This window comes from Falco cherrug, chromosome 14 (genome assembly GCF_023634085.1).
Source record: "Falco cherrug isolate bFalChe1 chromosome 14, bFalChe1.pri, whole genome shotgun sequence".
NCBI lineage: Eukaryota > Metazoa > Chordata > Aves > Falconiformes > Falconidae > Falco > Falco cherrug.
Genome location: NC_073710.1, coordinates 18,534,441 through 18,553,761, shown reverse-complemented (window position 1 = coordinate 18,553,761; position 19,321 = coordinate 18,534,441). Strand labels below are relative to the sequence as shown.

General features: G+C 36.4%; 1 protein-coding gene across 2 annotated transcripts in view; it reads right to left on the bottom strand.

Annotated features, from left to right (window-relative positions):
* Positions 1–19,321, bottom strand: part of CDH13 (cadherin 13) — a 508,729-nt gene that overhangs the window by 255,599 nt on the left and 233,809 nt on the right. For both annotated transcript variants that reach the window (XM_005432359.3, XM_027803288.2), the window contains exon 5: positions 14,524–14,676. In XM_005432359.3, the coding sequence (XP_005432416.1) occupies positions 14,524–14,676 (153 nt within the window). The remainder of the gene's footprint in view (positions 1–14,523; positions 14,677–19,321) is intronic.

Genomic DNA, 19,321 nt, shown 5'->3' with positions numbered 1-19,321 from the left:
GCTTGAATCTCAAATGCAGATGTGTATGCCTGAAGCATTCCCTGAGACTGCTACAGCAAAGCATACATCAATACACTGTAAATAATAATTGCAATTGAATCGACAATGCCCACACTGTCATTTTAAATACCTTGAGCAGAGTCTGTTGAGGGAAATAAAATAAAATTATAAGCTGCTGATGGCATTTATTTATAATTATTTTTACTGCATCACATATTCAATATTTTGAAAAAGCAATGGAATTTCCTCTGTAAACCAAAAAACTGCAAAAAAATATACTGTATCTTTTTTGTTTACTAATTGCTATTATTCTAAGAGTCTGATTTACAAATAAAAAAAAAGGTTATTGAAAATAGTTTTTATTCACCATGCAAACTTTGTCAAAAGCCTGTAAACTGACTGTTATACTTTGGGGAGATGACTTGAAGCCTTTCTAAGAGATGCAATTTTGCCTTTAATTGCAATTTGAACTCAGAATTCAACTAATCAATTCACTAGTCCCACTCACTAGAATTTAGGAGACACCTTGCTTTTCATATTTGAGCCTGGGTATATCAGCAGAAAATTGACATGGGAAATTATTTATACACTTGCATCTACAAGTTCAAAGCGTGTTGTAGAGGTAGTAAGCACAGCATTGATCAAAGCTACCAATAAAGAAATGGAGTGAAATTAAATGCATACCCTCAAACATCTAAATTCCTTTAAAACATTTTCTTTAATACATTGGAAACAGGTTTAACAGGAACTGAGTATTGGTATCGTTAGATGACTTGGTACCTTAAAATTAATAGTGAACATTAATTTTGCAATTTAAAACCTGACCACATGCAGTGTGTTTTTCAGGTTGATGTATTGTTAATATATTAAAGATTGCAAATGCAGTTACAGTCTCCTACTTCCGTACTGCCACATCTGTGTTCTGCAAAGCTGAATGACAAGCAAATTACATGTTTGGAGAATCAGTTTGCTGGCTCTTCAAGCCCATAAACATAGCAGATTGTGCTTTAATTTTGCTGGTTTCACGTACAGCAGATCCATGATTCAATAAGGTCAGCATCATTAGATACATTCTGCAGAGCACAGTAAATGCCCAGAACAAATTTTCACAGCCCAAGGTTTGAACTTAGAAATGCTTTAGGCTGACAAGTACCAAAATTGCTGGGTTTTCTCCAAGTCTCCATTGGAAGCTCTAGATTTCTGACTGCGACAAAGATTGCAGCCATCTCCAAGGAAAAACTCCAGTTTCTGGGAATAAGGCCTTCAGGTCTGTGAATCCCAAGACTGTTGAATGAAACTCAGTCTCTCCTTATAAGTGGGGGATAATTGTCACACTGATCATGGGAAAAATAGAAGCTCATACAAAATGGCAAAACAGTAGGGTATTCTTCCATATCAAATGCTTTCTTTCCTCTTCAGAGGGGAAAATGCAAAATACAGTAAAGTTGCACAGCATTTAGGGATTATATGTATTTTTTAGAATAATGTCTTTACTCTTTTGTTGTCCTCTACACTAGGTTTCCCTAGCAGCAAGGAAAAAATTGAAGTTTTTAAAAATTGGTTTAGATAACAAGAAAAATTGGTAGTTTAAAACTGTCATGATTTTCCTCCCTCTAAGTAGTAAATCATAATCCTGTTATTTAACTATATTAAACCTTCTAAAACTATTGGAAATACAACAGCAGCACGTTGCTTTATTTGTTCGTATCCACAAATAAAATCTGCAATCTGTATTCATATCACCTGTGTATTATGTATATATAATACATTTAAGAAATACATATAACAACAGAGCCTTAAATAGATAATAGTTATTTTCAATGCACTGCATTCAGATCTCTGAATTACCATTATGCAAAATAAATATTAAGAAGAATGTCAGAGCAGAGGTTGGGAAGAATTCTGCAAAGATGAACTATCTCTATTTTGCAAATTTAAACTGCAAATACAACTGCAAAGCAGGGTACACTGTATAAACATGAGCTAATGACAAAAACTAGAAGAAATATTTCTCCAAGCCTCTGATGCATATTACCATTTCAGATAAAGGTTTTCTTGCTCCATACCACCTTCTCCAATATTTTACCCATGTCTTTTCCTACTCAGAAGCCTTTACTCCCAAGTGGACTGTTTTATGACCCTCTACATTTTAGTGTTAGACTTTAGGAGAGATTGAAGTAAAACATTTACCAGCCCTTACTCCTGTTGCCAGCAGCCTAACAACTTTAGACAAACTGTTTCAAAGCCATTACAAATGCTCTGAGAGAAAAAATGTCCTTATGGGGTAACTTCGAAAGGATCAGGATTACAGTTAATGTATCCATCCTCACAAACTTCTAGTCACACACCTGCACAATGAGTTTTGCCAGTAGCTACTGAGACCTGTTCTATCCTCTAAAGAAAAACTACAAAGCCCCTCATAACAAAAAGATACATCATGTGAGTTTAAACATACGGTGTTTTACATCAACTGATATAACCAAATTATCTAGTGAAAAATCTTAGAATAAAGTCACATCTCTGGTTAATGAACCTCTAGAAAAAATAATATCAAGAAATTCACATAAATATAGCTTCATTTTAAGGAATATGTGTAATTAAGAAATAATTAGTAATGACCTGAGTAAACCTGGACAAATACAGCAAGACTCTTATCATTTACATGTTATCAAAACGATGCCAAGTAAAATTTCCATAATACGAGAAGTCTTTTCACATAATGATCTCTAAATATTTATAACTGTAGTCCCCTACACCTCTCTCTCATCTCCTATTATGCACTGGAAAAGATTTAAAGAAGGAAAAAGGTGAACACAGAAAAATCACCTGTTTCTATGAATGTCTTCACCACAAAAGACTAATAAAGGAAAAAAGAAGATTCTTACAGCTCTGCTTGTAATGTGTAGCATTGCCAACTCATACATTTTTATGAGTTTCATTAGTTAGCGGGTTTTCTTGAAGTTCCACCTATTGAGTTCCGTCATATTTTCATTTCACAGAGATAAATATATAAGCGCCAAAAATAACTCAAAAGGTCAGATGATGTGGCTCAAAAAAGTCCAGATTAAAAGGGACTCAATGCATAAATCAAACTCAGGCAAATTTTGGGGCTCTGATACATTTTAAATTCTTGGGACAGGTAACATTTCAGATGGTGAGAGTCAGATCCCTAACGTTCAGCGTGACTGAAGCCTCCACAAATAACTTAGAAATACTGTAATTAAGAAATAATGATAGTGCAGTAGCGATTTCATGCTGTCAAGCATGGAAACAAGATTTCCATTTGACTGCAACAGAAGTGAGATTTGAGCAGAATAGACAAAGTAGTTGTATATAAATCTGTTAAAATATGCTAAGGTTTATGATATCACATATTTGTGTTTATGCTCTGATGTATACTTTTGGACATATTTGTAGGTATTTAATCAAAGTATAGCAGAAAAGCAACCTGCATGCACACCATATATGCAGACTGAAGTGCAGCTGTATTTTTTCATTTTTTGAAGTGCATTGATACATAAATTAGTCCCTTTTTGTTTGATTGGTAAATGTTATCAGTCAGAACTATAGTCGCAAAACATACATTTTCTTAGATTTTATTTCTTGTAAACGCTACAGAGTTCACCTGTGATGCAAGAGAAAAATGGATTCTCTTTATGCTCATGCAGCATGAGTCAATTTGTTAGCTTCAGTATAGCTACAGGGCCAAATTATGCTGCTAGCTATACCCATGGCAAGCTACTCAAAAATACTTAATTACCATCAATGTGGTAACAGAGACACAGTTGATATATTCCAGGGTAGGGGGGGGGGAGGGGGAGAGTCAACCCATAAAGGGTTCTAATTTTATTTCCACAGATGAAAATATAAAGTTTTACTATCACCCACCCACAACTGGTCATCTGCCTCATCTACAGACCTGAGAAACAGATGAATCCTGCAGTGGACTTAAAATACAGCAGTCAAAAATGTCAATAATGGAGACTTTATGTTCAATACTGCCATTTTTCCACAAAGTCCATTACAGACATAGAGAAAATACATAACAATGAACATGCCATAGTAGGGGCCCTATGAAGAAAGTGCATCATATTAGGGCTCCTGAACCTTGGTGCAAGAAAAAGCAGATGCAGAAAGGCTGTATTTTTAAGGTAACTTAACTGCACATTCAACTGTACCATGATATTTAAATGATGAGATTTCTTGTAGCCTAATCCCCCTAATGAAGTTTAAAAAAATGCACAATGGAACAGAATCCAGAAATTGAATCACTAAAGCATGCTTATTTCTTAGTTTTATACAAATTCTTTTTACACATTTTGCAAAAAAGTCATGCCACACCACATTAAAACTTAACTTTGCATAAAAATCACTAACCTGGTTAGTGTTTTTGCCACAAACACATGCATATACAGCTTTAAAACATGGCCCATTATCCTACAACAATTTTACAGAGATCAAGTATTAAAACCACAGTTCTGAAGTCACAGAACTAATTATTATGTAAGGTGTTCTATAATACAGCCCCATTCAGAGGCTGGCCCCTTTTGAGCAGACTGAACTTCGGTGTTGACAGAATTATGTATTAGAATAATTTTTAATAACGTAAATTATAGCAATTTCTAGCCATTCATATACTTCTTTAAATGAATATCCATAATTTGATGGAAGAGAAACACAGTCTAAAAAGCATTAAAAATGGACACACCGCCTCAATTTTCCAATTAAATTTCTTAGTATCACATGCCAACTACCTAGGCTCTTCCACAAAAATTGAAGAAAAGATCATGTATTAAGTAATCCAAAGTCAAGGGTTTCCAGAACATAAGTTTACTTACGAACACAGCAGATTAGAATGGATAAAGCAGTACAGCTTTTATGAAGACAGTGGAAGGGTTCTATATAATAACAAAACCAATTTATGCTTAGATGATGGTTATGCATACCCCTAGCAATGCTGTTTATAAAGAGCATGAAACAGGTCAGTATGTCTGAATAAGGAATTGCAGAGAGTATAGGGAGAGTGTAAGTGAATGACATAAAACATCAAAACAGACAGGGGGAGCAGAAAGGTTATGGAATGAAGTTAAAAGCACAAGGAGAAAAAAAAAATGTGAGAAGGTGGAAAATGAAAAGAAGATTGTAGGCGAAGATAAGACAGGTAATATGATTTTTTTCAGGTACATAAAGAACAAGAGGTCAGAAAGGCGACAGCAGGTCCTCTAGCTACAGACAGGAAATTATTTACAAAAAAATATAATGAATTCATTGCCTTAGTTCCCAAAAAAAAAGAAAGAAAAAAATATCGTTATTACAGACCAAACCTCAGTTTTCATTTTAAAAAAGGTATAGATTGTTATGGACTCACATTTACAAGATGAAGAACTAGCTATAGAAACCAAGGTCTTTCCAGCAATCAGAATATTAAGATTGTGGTGGGTTGACCTTGGCTGGATGCCAGGTGCCCACCAAGCCACTTTTTCACTCCCTTCCTTGGCAGAACAGGAAGAGGGGGAGAAAATAAGATGAAAGAGAAAGAGAGTTTAATGAAGCAACAGCAAAAGTCGCATGCAGTGAAGCAAAGCAATACAAAAGATGTTGTTCTCTACTTCCCGAACATCAGCAGGTGATGTTTGGCCACTTCCCAGGAAGCAGGGCTTCAGTAAGCATAGCAGTCGCTCCAGAAGACAAATGCCATAAATAATGCGTGCCCCACCCCCCCACACCATATTTCTCTCAGCTTTTACATTTGAGCAGACATCATATGGTATGGAATATCCCATTAGTCGATTTGGGTCAGCTGTCCAGGCTACGCCCCCTCCCAGGATCTTGCCTACTGGGAAGAAGGCGAAGGGGGGGAGGGTTGGAGTGGCAGCCTTGGTGCTGTGCGAGCACCCGTGTTATCACCACCTTTCCAGCTACCAGCTCAAGCTCCGCGCTGTGAGGGTTGTGATGGGGCTCAGCCAGACCCAATACAAAGATTCTAAACTTTGACTAAATATCTAAATAAGACAGACTTCTTTCTTTATTGGGAGAAGCAAGAGATATGGAGATTTGAGCAACCAAACTTCAAAAAGTATGTATTATAGTCTGAATGTTAATAATGCATTAGGAAAAGCTTAAAGTAGTGCTGCAAAATAACAAGCAAGGCCAGATCTCCAAAACTTTGACTTGAGTCACAGGAAAGGTACTTTAATTCAAAATACACACTGCAAGATTTTTTCAGGCTTAGTAAAATATTAAGAAGCTCAGAACTTGTACACTTTTTGCAGAAAAAAAAACAACTGAAAAATACATCCCTAATGAGAGATGAAAATAGGACCTTCCTTGCCATTCATAAAAACAAGATTAATAGTTTCTGCTTAATCTATAGTTAGTTGACAGAATGCTAATATATCAAAATGGGTTTGAGTAAAGTTTTTGAGCAGATTTCCTTTACCAAGATGTTTGACTCACACCAACAAAAAAAAAAAAAAAAAAAAAGTAAAATATTTCCATCTTCCTTCTAAACTTCTAAGCTGCACCTTTGCATACCTGAGCATACTCAGGCACATCTAGTAAACTGCAGACAAAACCTGTGACAAATTGTACACAGTTGGGAAACACAAAGTTAATGGGTATACAGATTGAAGCTGTAGGAGCCCACATAGTCTTTCCCTCCCCTTTTCTCAGACCTGACATGCTCTTGCTAGAAAGACATAAAACACCAACAGCCTCTGTGAAACTGTCACGTCCATCACTGCATAAGGCTGTGAAAAATTATGAACATTTGCAAGGAAAATGCTTACTATAGAGAAACTTGAGGTGTGGGGAAAGGGCAAAGTACCTTCCTAGGTATTTATGCTGCACCTAGAACAGTGAGCCTTCAAGCAAGTTATTTTGAGGGTTGCTATAATACAAATAGACATGGAAAGGAAATGAACTGATCATGCTGAAGAGTGAAGAAGTATCATGATGATATTTACATGCCTTAAAATGCAATTAATATGTAACAGCAAAAGTAGTTTCACAGGCTATTAACATAATATGACAAAAACATTATTATTCTTGTTTTACTGAACACATCATTATTCTTTCTAGGAATTGTGTTCTATTAGAAAATAATAATAATAATAAGCCAAACAAACAAAACAACCATGAAAACAATTTTTATGTCATTTGTTACTGTCTCAGTAAACTCCCAATTTTTCTTTATTTCTAACTGCTGTGCATTTCTACCTCCCACTCTTCAATGAGAAAATACTAATTTTGCCTGGAGTTTGGAGTTTGCATTATTTTTAACGTGGAAATCCAAGCCCACTACCTTGTCTTGACAGTTATAACTTATAAACAAACCTTTGCTGATTTTTCCCTTTAATGAAACTTCACTCTGTTCCTCCTACAAATGACATGATGGTGCTGTTGAACAGCAGGAATGTCAAAGCCATGAAAGCAGTTATATCTAAGAATAAAGCATATACCCTCCAACAAAACTAACTGTTGACTTTTGTATGCTTTCCACATAAATGATATGAGGATTCTAGTGGCTTCTGAAATGAATCACAGTACCCTGCTGATATATCATAACATTAAGATCTACAGTATGTATTGAATAGACTACAGTAAAAATGAACAAGATACGGTAAACTAGAGAGTTTATATAAAGTAGATATCTTGTTCCCCCAAGACAAAATGGGAGAATATACATAAAAATAACATGAATTTTAACTTCATTTCATGTCAGGTTTTCTTTTTATCCCATTAACCAACCTTAGGAGAAAAAGAGATATTTCCAGTAGCTGGAAATTCCATTTATATCCCAGCTGTGCAAGCAATTATTTAAAATATACTTCTAAGAAATATGACTCTATAAAATTTATATGCTCAAATATTTGATTTATGCAAAGTTATGGTTACCACCTTGTTTTTGACCTTGGTAAACAATCAATGCCAAAAAGTTCCCCAGGAATTCAGAAGTCTGTCCATAAAGATCTCACTGAAGGATCTACACCTTTGCTTCTACTGGGTTTGCCCCTGTTACTACATTTCTGCTCCCAGGTTTGACATACCTGTTAACACTTAATCTTGCACTTCATAATCTAAACAGAAAAGAAAAAAAAAAAAGATTCAAGAAATACTAATTATCTTTTAACAAGCCACACCTGTTTTTCTCCATTTTTTTGTCATCCTAATAAAAGTCTTTCTATGTCTAAATGCCTTTGTTACATAAGAACAGGAAGCAACAATTTTTTGACTAATCCATGACTTTTAGTTTTTAGATGAAAAGTGGGATTTTTTAGATTGGTAGATACATTTACTTCATCCTTTCCCCACACAAGTAAGGAGTGCTAAGTCATGAACAATCATGTCAGAAACAAAGTTCAATACCAAGCCAGTATTGTCAGAACAAAGAACAAGTTTCCATAAGATTCGTAGAATCCTCTGTAGCATAATCCTATTTTATGGACAGAATGCTTTATTAGAGATTACAGACAGCAACAGCCACTTGATGAGAGATAAAGAGACATACAGAGCCTCATATCAAGAACCTTAAATTCATTCAAGGCATCTCAGCCAGGCTACACTGAGAAGTTGCACTGGAATAAAGGTGTTGCTGAGGGATGAGATTTGTGTAACTGATGGAGTTCTTTCCCAGTAACAGAACTTGTGTGATCACATGAACACTACATCAGCCTCACACACCATCAACAGAAATGAAACTTTGCTGCTCCAAAAATTTTGGCCACAGTGAAAGTTTCACAAAGAACATTAACAACAGAGTAATGTTACCCCCAGAGCAGACTATCGTAACTTCTGGCATTTTGATCTTCAAGATTTGTTGAAGTAGAAGGGATTCCGATATAAAAGTAGAGTTGATCTCTTCTTCCTATATGAAAATGCCTATATGGGAATAATGCCAGTTAAACTGAGTTTCAACTATGAATTGACCAATTTCTGATGCTAAGCCTGATGCTGTGCTAACATAGGTTTGCAGAAATTACAGTCTGTGACTATTATATGAACAGAGTACGACTGCTGAGACATAAGTCTCTGTGATAGGTTAAGATTATTATGTCTACCTTCGGATATGGAGCATCCTGCAGTTCGTTCATGTGCAGCCATGACAGAGGAAATTCAGTGTTTTTTCAAGAGGCTTCTCATGTTTTTTTCAGAACCTACCTAGAGCAAATCATTATTTTTAGCATTCATAGTGATGATTTTTCCTCTTTTGCATAGGCGTTATCATCAGCTTGCTTACTGAAAAGTCCATGTAGGGATAGTTAAATTTCAAGTAATGCTGCCAGGCAACAACCTAATGGCACTTTCTCAGTCAGTGTTCATTTTTCTATCTGTAGTCAAAATATGGAATTAATTCAAAATAGTCCTCTCTGAATTTACCTGGTGCTCCAACATATGAATACATTAATGAATGTATATGTAAACTTATCATTATAAAGAAAAAAACCCCTAACAAAACATCTCAAGTATTCTCTACATACACATATGTAACGCAAGCTACAGAGATCATTTTCACTGCCAGAATTTTCAGCTTTATGTCAGTTGATGTAACTACAGCTCATTTATATGAATCAGTTTCCAGCTTATTAATAACAAATCCAATATCTGCACAAGAACTCTTCCCCACCCCCACCCCCAGTGATTTTTTCTTTCTTTTCTCCTTGTTAAAATATCAGGATTCCTCCCTGAAATCTTGTACTCACTCATTATCCCAAGTTTGGTTTTTTTTTTTTTTACAAGGTCTAACACACACAGTTTGGTCTTATTGCTGATGCTTAGATTAAATCAAGCACATTTTATTGCAATTGAAACCTCTACAAGACCAAACCCCTCCTGCCATCAAAGGCTGAGTGACTTTTTTTTTTTTTTTCGGGATACTAGTGGGACATGACTGAAGTCTGACATTCCCATCAACTGGTTTCATCTCAGGTCAGAGCAGATCACTTACACTTCAGACAATTCTGCCACTACAGACAACCCAGATTAAAATACATTTTATACCTATCTTGAAGTTAGAAGCAAGTTTGTGGTTTTCCCTCTCAAAGAGAAGCATGCTTCTGTGTGCTGGCTATGCATCTCCACACCACATGGGGCAGAGATTCAATACCATATATTGATAAATTCATATATTGATACCATTCAATGATAAATGATTCTGGAAAGGATGTGGCTGCACTAAAGTGGACTTACACAGAAGACAAATTCGTTCCTCTTACAGGATAATTTACAGCTGTTCACTTCTAGTTTTTTGCTACAGTATTACTTTCAAGTATCTGCAAAAATGCATTCAAGTACTTAAAAATCTTTCTCACAAAATACTCTTTGGGTAGTTTTCCTTATGATTGGGAAGCATTCCATTATTTGTTCCATATTTAACATAGAAATAGAGTCCATTAGGACTGCATCATCATCTTAAATATATGCCTCTGTCACAGAAACAACAGTTTCATGTAACCTAAACTGAAGCAGTTCACACTAGAGATTTGATTGCTGTTGATTGGTCTGAATTCTTTATCTTGTTCTCAGTCTACCTGTTATCCAACACGTAAAAACAGTACTACATAGAACGAATACTTCTAATTTGCTTTTCAGGCCTGTTAACATAAGTTTTCTAAATATCTCTGTCTGTCACTACCAGTTGCAAGGTGTCCTTTCACAGAATTGTGATCTGTCATTATAAGAAAATCTGAAAGCTGATTTCACACCTCTGCTTGTTAAGTATTTTCTAAAGCAAATAAAGCTCTTTACCTAAAAAGTAATTAAAACTAACTCTTCATTAACAGTCCAAATTGCCTAGGTAAATTTGGTCACAGCTTTAATTTGCCCACTGTCGCTGAATAGTTTTATCAAGCTTCCTCATTTCATGCTTGCAAAAAATCACTTTCTGATTATTTCTCTTCCACACATATTTACACTTGGCAAGCAGTTATGAAAAAGCCCATCAACAATGGCAACATCCTTTAAAATCTTGAGACTCAATTAAAAGTCCCCTATTGACCAGATGGCTCTTTGCCACTGATGCTTAAGAGGTTACAGAACTGGATTTTACTGCTGCAGGGATTACATGCAGTGATAAGTGACGGGAAACAAGTATATAGAACTTCAGGCTTTGTCCTGTATCCAAGGAATGTCTAACCAAAATTTGATGCATTAACTGCAAAAAGTTAATAGAATATTGTTCCCAGTTCTTCTGAGCCTATCTAACTTCGAGTAAAGAACAAAACATAGTTCTTTTACTTCACAGTTTTTATCATCTTGGTCATGGTAATCGATATATGCAACTCTTTCTGCTTTTACTTGCATGAAAGCATTCTGCTTACAAATACATCATCTACATAAATGTGAGGTTTTGAAAATGAGCTCAGTGTTTTTAATTAACAGATTACCCTATAACCACTGTTTTTCAGGCAGTCTTCACTGGCTCTGTATCTGAAATGTTGTTTCCCAGTGCACTACTGTTTTATCAACACTTAGTACAGACTACCAACTTCATTGGAATCCTTTTGTTCTGTTTCTGCAGATCTTTTTAGAAGCACTTGATTTTTTTGCTAAAAAATGCAACTGAAAACTCATTAATATTTCCGCTCTGTTGGAATCAGAAAAGACTATGGATCTGAAGTAACTCTAGAATTGCAATAGATATCGGCAATTTTTGGATGGTAGGTACCTCAATGATTTGGACTAGAAACTCCATCTTAGGTCTCCCCACCCAGTTCCTTCATTTGTTTTTAAACATCTGCATTTTTCAACACTAATAAATGATTTGCCATTGCATTTTCTGAAATTTCCAACTGGTCTTATTTATTCAAATCTTGAGAGAAAATGAAAGAATATTTTTGAGAGCATATTTGTACAACCGAACACCTTTTGCTCCCACTAAATACGGGCTGTAGGCTACCTGCTTATCTCACCAAGCCAGAAGCAATTCAATAATATGCCCATATTCTGCTTAAGCCCCTTCTTCAGAGCATCATTTAGTAGTTTCATCAACAGGCTGTAGCAAGCCCCAAAATAAAACCATTCAAAGTAAATCCACTGGTTTACTCTGACCCCGGGAACTCCTATCAGGATGTTCTTTATCAAACCTCTTTAGAAGAAAAAAGGAATTACTACACAGTTTTGCCTGTCTGTGCTAGGCATAACAACATCCTTACATCCTCTTGATGTTCTTCATAAACAGCTTTCACTTAAAACTGAAGCTGACTGACATTCTTTGACCTTAAAGCAGGCATCCCACAAAGTTACCTGGACAAGCACACCAGAAGCATCTACTTTTTTTCCCTTGGTAAACACAATTTCATTGGCATAGTTCTATACACATAAGAAAAAAATAATACTAATGGCTAATCTCAATGTAGTGGCTTTTGGACTTTTGCTGTGTCACCCAGCCTCCAAATGTGCAGGAGAAAGGGCAGCAAAAAGCAGAATTTCAAACACTTAATGAAAACAACTACAACACATTTTTAGATTAAATATTCTTAGCTAATTTAAAACATTTTGTGATACATGGATAGTAAAATCTGCAAAGTTCTACGAAATACTGCAATCACAAAAGCTCTATTTTTTGCCCTATAAATATTTTTTTAGTTCTTATCCTGAGTGTACATGAACTAGGCATAGAAAATAAATCAGTGCTCATGCACAGCACCCTGTCTGTGTAGTTGGAAGGATTCAAACAGATTTCATGTTTTTATTCTTGCCCCACCACTGATAGTATGATGACTTGCAAAGAACTTTTATTTTTTCATGGAGATCTATCTATTCTTTCCTTGTTTGTCCTTTGCTTTGAACTTTGTCTTTTAAGGCATCAATACTGGGCAGGGGGGAGCTACAACAAAACCAGAAAACAGAAACACTTGAGAGAAATTTAAGGGTCTTTCAGGTAATTCATCTTTCCATGCACCAAGGAAATCAGAGGGGAAAATCCTGCTGCCTTCCTGACACCACGATACATCTTTATTGGAAAACAATGGGCTGGATTCAAAGGCAGGCTAATCAAATTGAGGGTTCTCCTACATAACTTTTTCAACTACATTTTGCACAACAGGATGCCAGTGAGCATGCTGAGCAGAGTGCTATATAACAGGTTAGAAAGCACTACAGCCTATAAGGATATGCATTCACATTCCTCTGGATAATCTACCACACTGCACTATTTGTATATAACTTTCATTGCTTCAAAAAGGCTCCTCTAGGGAAATGTTTTTGCCTTAATTTAAGCGTATACTTTGTCAGATCATAGGAGGGCCATTTGTGGTTTGATGCATTAGGTTGAAAAGACTACTATGATTTTCCAGTAAAAAAATATGCAAGGTGTATACTGAATACATTAAAGTTGAAAGCCACTGATAAAATAAGAAACAGCTGGTAAATGAAGACAAGGAACAGTGTTAAAAAGAGAAACTGCAATGTTTTTCTTATAAGAAGGACATCAGTAACTACCATAAATCCTATGCGAGTGGTTAACATACATTTCACTGTAGACCCGGATGAGAAATAGATGTTTAAGTGTTGAAAACCAACATATGATAAATTTTAACAGTACTGTTTGAGCAAGTATGACTAGTCATCTAACTGGCAAACTCTTCCAGAGGAGGAAAGAAACAGCATTGAAAGTACAAGTAGTGATTACTACGCTGCAGAAGACAAAACGTAGCGGTCAGGGATGGCAGTCAGAACTGCCACCAGAGCCTGTGCCACCCACATGAGCTGGAATGCTGTGTGCTCACTGCTCACATGAGGATACAGATGTCAGTCCCCCATGCTGTGGCAGAAGTGGCAAGATGCAAATGTACTAACCATTTCATGTTTTGAATTCTGCTGCTCATCTGTATTGAAGTGGCCAGACACAACTTATCTGATTGTACATTTCAAGAGCTAGAATGAAAACATGAATTGACATATCTTCTATTTATACTATGCACTTCAGGACATTGTGGTGCAGCTACTTTGCAGATTTCAGGGATCATTTATTAGAATTTCAACGGGGAGAAACACAGCATTTATTGACAAGTAAAGGCATCTTTAGCAAAATCTTTGTAGGAGACTTACATTTGACAGAGATTTATCTGCTAATATTTTCATATTAACAGAATCTTCTTTATCTCTGCTAAAAGATACACATTACTAAAAATGGAGTTGAATAGTATATTCCATTGACAGCTTCATAACAAAAAAGAAGTATAACCATGTAGTACCTTAGTAGCAACTTCCTGAAAAAAAATCTTCTTTTGTCCAAACATAATTTTGTATTCACAATTCAAATGCATACAAGATGTTCAGACAGTATTTTGACTAAAGATAAATGACAGAAATTACATGCAGAAAGCAGAGTAGAGTTTCGATTGCACGTAAAAATAAACACATTTACCATTTCCAAAGGACAAATGCTTCTTTTGGGAATTTTATAGGACAGCACCTGCAATTTAGTCTTCAATAACTGCAGCCCTTTCAAAAGCAAATACGCATTCAAAAAATATATGTTATCAACACAGAGGCAGAGATCATTTAGCTATGAGTACTCACCTCATAATTGGCAATTGCTTCTCTATCAAGGGCTCGGGTCACGGAGACATCCCCACTGATTTCATTGATTCTAAAAATTCCTTTTGGATCTTGATCTACTCCCTTTCCAGAGAGTCGAAACTTTGCTCCCTCTGTCCCTTCACTTCTGATGACCTGCGAGGCAGAAAACCAGAAGTTACAGACCATATTATAAAAACTTTAAAAATCATTATGAAACTACATAAGCCATTTCAATCTTTTACCTAATGATGAGGTATATTCCCTGCCAATAATATATAACTATAAAATATAGTTCATTATAATAATGTAACATATAACCATAAATTATTGTTTCAGTCATTCAGAAAACGCTGTACAATTCTTATGTTAAACTCTGGAAAAGCTACTCATGTACTTAACTGGTTCCCAGCCTATCTTTACTATCTTCTATTTCACTGCTTAAAGTTTCTATTATCCTATTGCTACTGTATTCGTTCTACGTCTAGAATTTGACATTTTATTTAATTCTGTTTAGTTTTTCAGTTAAATAGATTAAACAGCTACAAACTTAAAAAAAAAAAAAGCAAGCAAGAAAAAAATGTGTTCCACTGAGCAGCATAAAGCGTACTTATTTCACAACAACCCTTACAATACCAGAGAGCCATTGCACATTATTTTCCAATTAGTCAGGCTGTTTTATTAGCCATCATAAAGTCATTACAAAATAGACTTATTTCAGATCGCTTTTTTTTCCCCCTGTTCCCCTTTACACTGCTCCTTTCCCAGGATTTTAAACCAAGGGGAAAAAACTCCTCATGAAAACATCTGGGTATCCTGGCCCGAACCCTGCTTAGTCACACAGTTGGAATTCTTCCACTTTCCAAATTTATGTGTATATTTTTATATATATATCTCTATATCTCAGAATTTCCTTGTTACTATCACAACCTTATTTCCCCATAAGAAAACAAACATCCCTAAAAATCCCATTTCAAGGCTATCTCATATAAGTGACAGTAGCATATAGCATATATTGCAGAGATAAACAATGTTTGTTATAAGCTACATGCTTTGCAAATTTGTATTTGTACAATAGAATCTAGAAGGTTTATAAATTAATCTTGCCCTTTAAGGCTGACAATCTTGCCAAGATACTCCTCTCTTTTGCTGTTTCATGTTCTTTTGTTTCTAAATATTTTATATTGCTAATATTTCTACAGAAACATTAAGTCAAATATATGCTGGTCTGAATTACAGCTCAGGAAGAGGAAAGGAAAAAGTGGCCTTAGAAATCTGGACCTCTTCCCATTTTGAGACAATAAATATGCAGGGTGTTTAATAACGTCCCTGAGGAAATACATGTTTGTTGCCCTGTTGCTGTGGGTTCAGCAACACTGGTTTGCAGATTACTGGGCAGAGAGATTTTGACTTCACTCCATAATTGTTATTCCTTTATTTTAATTGAGGGAAAAATGGCCACAAGTTATGAAATAGGAAAACAGGAGTCCCAAAGATAAAGTTTCAATTCTCAAACCCTTTGGGGAAGGGAGAAATTTCAAAGTAAAAACTCGTTTCACCTTTTTTTCCTTTCTCCTTCCAAGTCAGAAACACTAATGGATGAAGTTTTCTTTTCATGTATTTTTGAGTATGTCATGCCAAAACACAGAGACAGACAACACTGCAGATGACAAAAGGGCAAAGTAACTTTGTAACTTCAGGTTTTGTGATGAAACTGAAACTTAACAGTTCCTACTGAAAAATTACCTGCTGTTCAGTTCATTTTCTAACCAATCTCTGGTATTTTTTACAGCAAGACTAAAAATATGTGTTTTTCTTAACATAAAGCTATGCTTACAATTTTGCAATGTCACGACCATTGCTCACTTTTGTAGGGAAAAGATGAACTGATCATCTCCTGCCCTGATTTCTGAGACTTACAATACAAGTGCATCTTCCCATCCAATATAAGAACAGTGATTTGAAAGGCCTGAAGTCAGCCACAGGCCAGCATAAAAATCTAATTCAAAGGCACCTACACAACAGCCATTTCTACCATAGCCTTCAAACATTACCCAACTGTTTACCACGAATTTAAGATGTAGTATAAGCACAACGCCCCAGTTCTAACAAGCAACAGAAAGAAAGCAAAACAAATAATGGGCTCTGCAAGGGAACTTAACAGAAAAATTCCAGATAATCACATACAGAGCTTTCTCCAGACTAGATAGAAAAGCAGGTGTATTAAGAGTCCCTGCAAACCTGACCAGAGGAAAAATTTGTTCTTAACTCTAAATCTGGCAAAGATTTTAACCCTGAGGTTGGTGGCAAGACATCCCAATGTGGTACCTAAAAGTTTTGTACTCCTTGGAGTTATGACACATCCCATATCTCACCCTTGCTTTAGCTGTAAACCGCTCTTCAGTTTATAATGTATAGGACCAACAGAGTTACCAGACAGCAGAATTTTTTCTAAATGACTAAATGTGTCCATTTTAAAGCTTCAGAAAGCCGTCACATTCATGGTGCAAGTATGTACAGACCTTTCTCTCCTATCTATTTGCCCATCTATGCATCTAGTTACAGCACAGCGACTTATGCTTGGTATAGTAATAAGAAGCCCAAGTTAAAGATCCTCTATGTGCCACTGCATCTTTTTTTCCAGAGCAATGATGGTCGCACAAAAAGTAATTTTCAGAAATAAGATCCTTTAAAAAGTTTAATTAGCCACAAGAGGGAGCTATAAACTCCCAGGAATGTAAGGAAAAACATTAACATCTCCTAATTAAGATCCTTATATAATGGCTGCATAGTTCAAAGAAAGTGCATTTCCCAGTTCACACTAAGCTCAGTACAATGAAAAGTTTAATAAAAAAACAGGCTTAATTTGCCATATGGTTTGATGCTTTAACAAGAGCAAAGAAGAAAGAACAGGAAGATTGTCTGACATCTCCTCTGGCAAGACTGCTATTCAGAACACTGTCATAAACACAGCACTGTTCATATGAAAACTTCCTAGCTTACAATGTATTTACACAGCGATGCTTTCTCAATTTACTGGCTGAGAAAAAACAAGGCCAGATTATTTCTGCTGGAATGTTTACTTTGGGATGTCATTTTTATGTTTCTAAAACACGTAAATTACTTTCCCACAGTTACTACTACCTGAAACCCAGACAGAAACATTTATTTCTGTAATTTATTCACAGCTCTTGGAACTTCAGTGCAGGTTATAATATTGAAAATGTCTGCATGATATGACAGTGGCCATGCATCACATATAGACTCTTCATTCTTAGGAAATGGTCCAGTTCAGGTAGCATAGACCCAAGCATCCATGTACTGAGGACAGGGACAAGGCAGCGTCCTGGTTTCAGCTGGGACAGAATTAATTTTCTTCTTAGTAGCTGGTGCAGTGATGAGTTTTGGATTTGGTGTGAGAACAATGCTGACAGCACGCTGATGGCTTTGATTGTTGCTGGGTGATGTTTGTACTAAGCCAAGGACTTCTAAGTTTCTCAGGCCCTGCCAACGAAAGGGCTGGAGGGGCACAGGACATTGGTAGGGGATACAGCCAGGAGAGCTGAACTGGCCAAAGGGCTATTCCATACCATATGACGTCAAGCTGAGTATATATAAGCTGGGGGAAAAGGAAGAAGGGGGGACATTCGGCATTATGACATTTGTCTTTTCAAGTAACCTCTATGTGTGATGGAGCCCTGCTTTCCTGGAGATGGCCGAACACCTGCCTGCTGATGGAAAGTAGTGAATTAATTCCTTGGTTTGCTTTGCTTGTGTGTGTGGCTTTTGCTTTATCTCAATCCACAAGCTTTCTCACTTTTACTCTTCTGATCCTCTCCCCATCCCACTGTGAGGAGAGTGAGCAAGCAGTTGCATGGTGCTTAGTCGCCGGCCAGGGTTAAACCACAACAGCAGGCATACTTAATCTTCCCCCCACTTTCTACCTATTTCATTTTTCTAGTTCTGATCTCACAGTCCAGAAGAGATTTGACTTTGCGTGGGCAGGATGCATAGACACAACAGATTCCAGCTGAGCATTCCACTAAAACAGACTCTTGAGGGCTATTTCCTCACCCAGGACCCAAAGGACAGTATTTGATGTAGACTTAGACATCACTCACTTCCCCACACCTGATAACACTTTCCAATGTCAAGGGTACATCAGAGAATAAAGGTATTGAAAAGTGAAGCAATCCATGCTAGCCTTGTCAGGACCACCAAGACAAACCAGTATTTTATTTCTTTTTTCCAAAAAGGCGGAGACTGTACAATTCTGCCTAACTAAAAGACACTTTGAAGAAAACAGAGTGTTACTTAGCTGACAGGATCTGGTTTTTGCTGAACCCTGGCCAAAACATATTTACCAAGTGCTATTTTTCAGCTGACATTACGTATCCCTTCCAGCTCAACTCATTTCAGCAATGTGATCCCCTTGTTGTTACGGGTTTATCATGAAAGTAAATCAGAATACTCCCAAGAGAGAAAGAAATACTGAAGTACAGAAAAACCACACTTCCCCCAGAGTAAGACTTCACAGTTCTGCAACCCCAGCAAATCTGTCCTTAACAGCACCATCCCAGTTTACCAGTTTCATTCTTTATAAAGTATTTGCCTCAACCACTTCCATAATTTCTTAGTTCTCTACACCATCTGAATTTGAGATGCACCATATCAGTTTCACCTTTCAGTCAGAAAACAAATCCCACCCTCAGACAGGAATATTTAGGTTGTACCCCAGTACTTTTCATTTCAGAGCATTACACACTCTCTCGTGGGGGGTTTTGGGGGGCAGTGGGGTGGT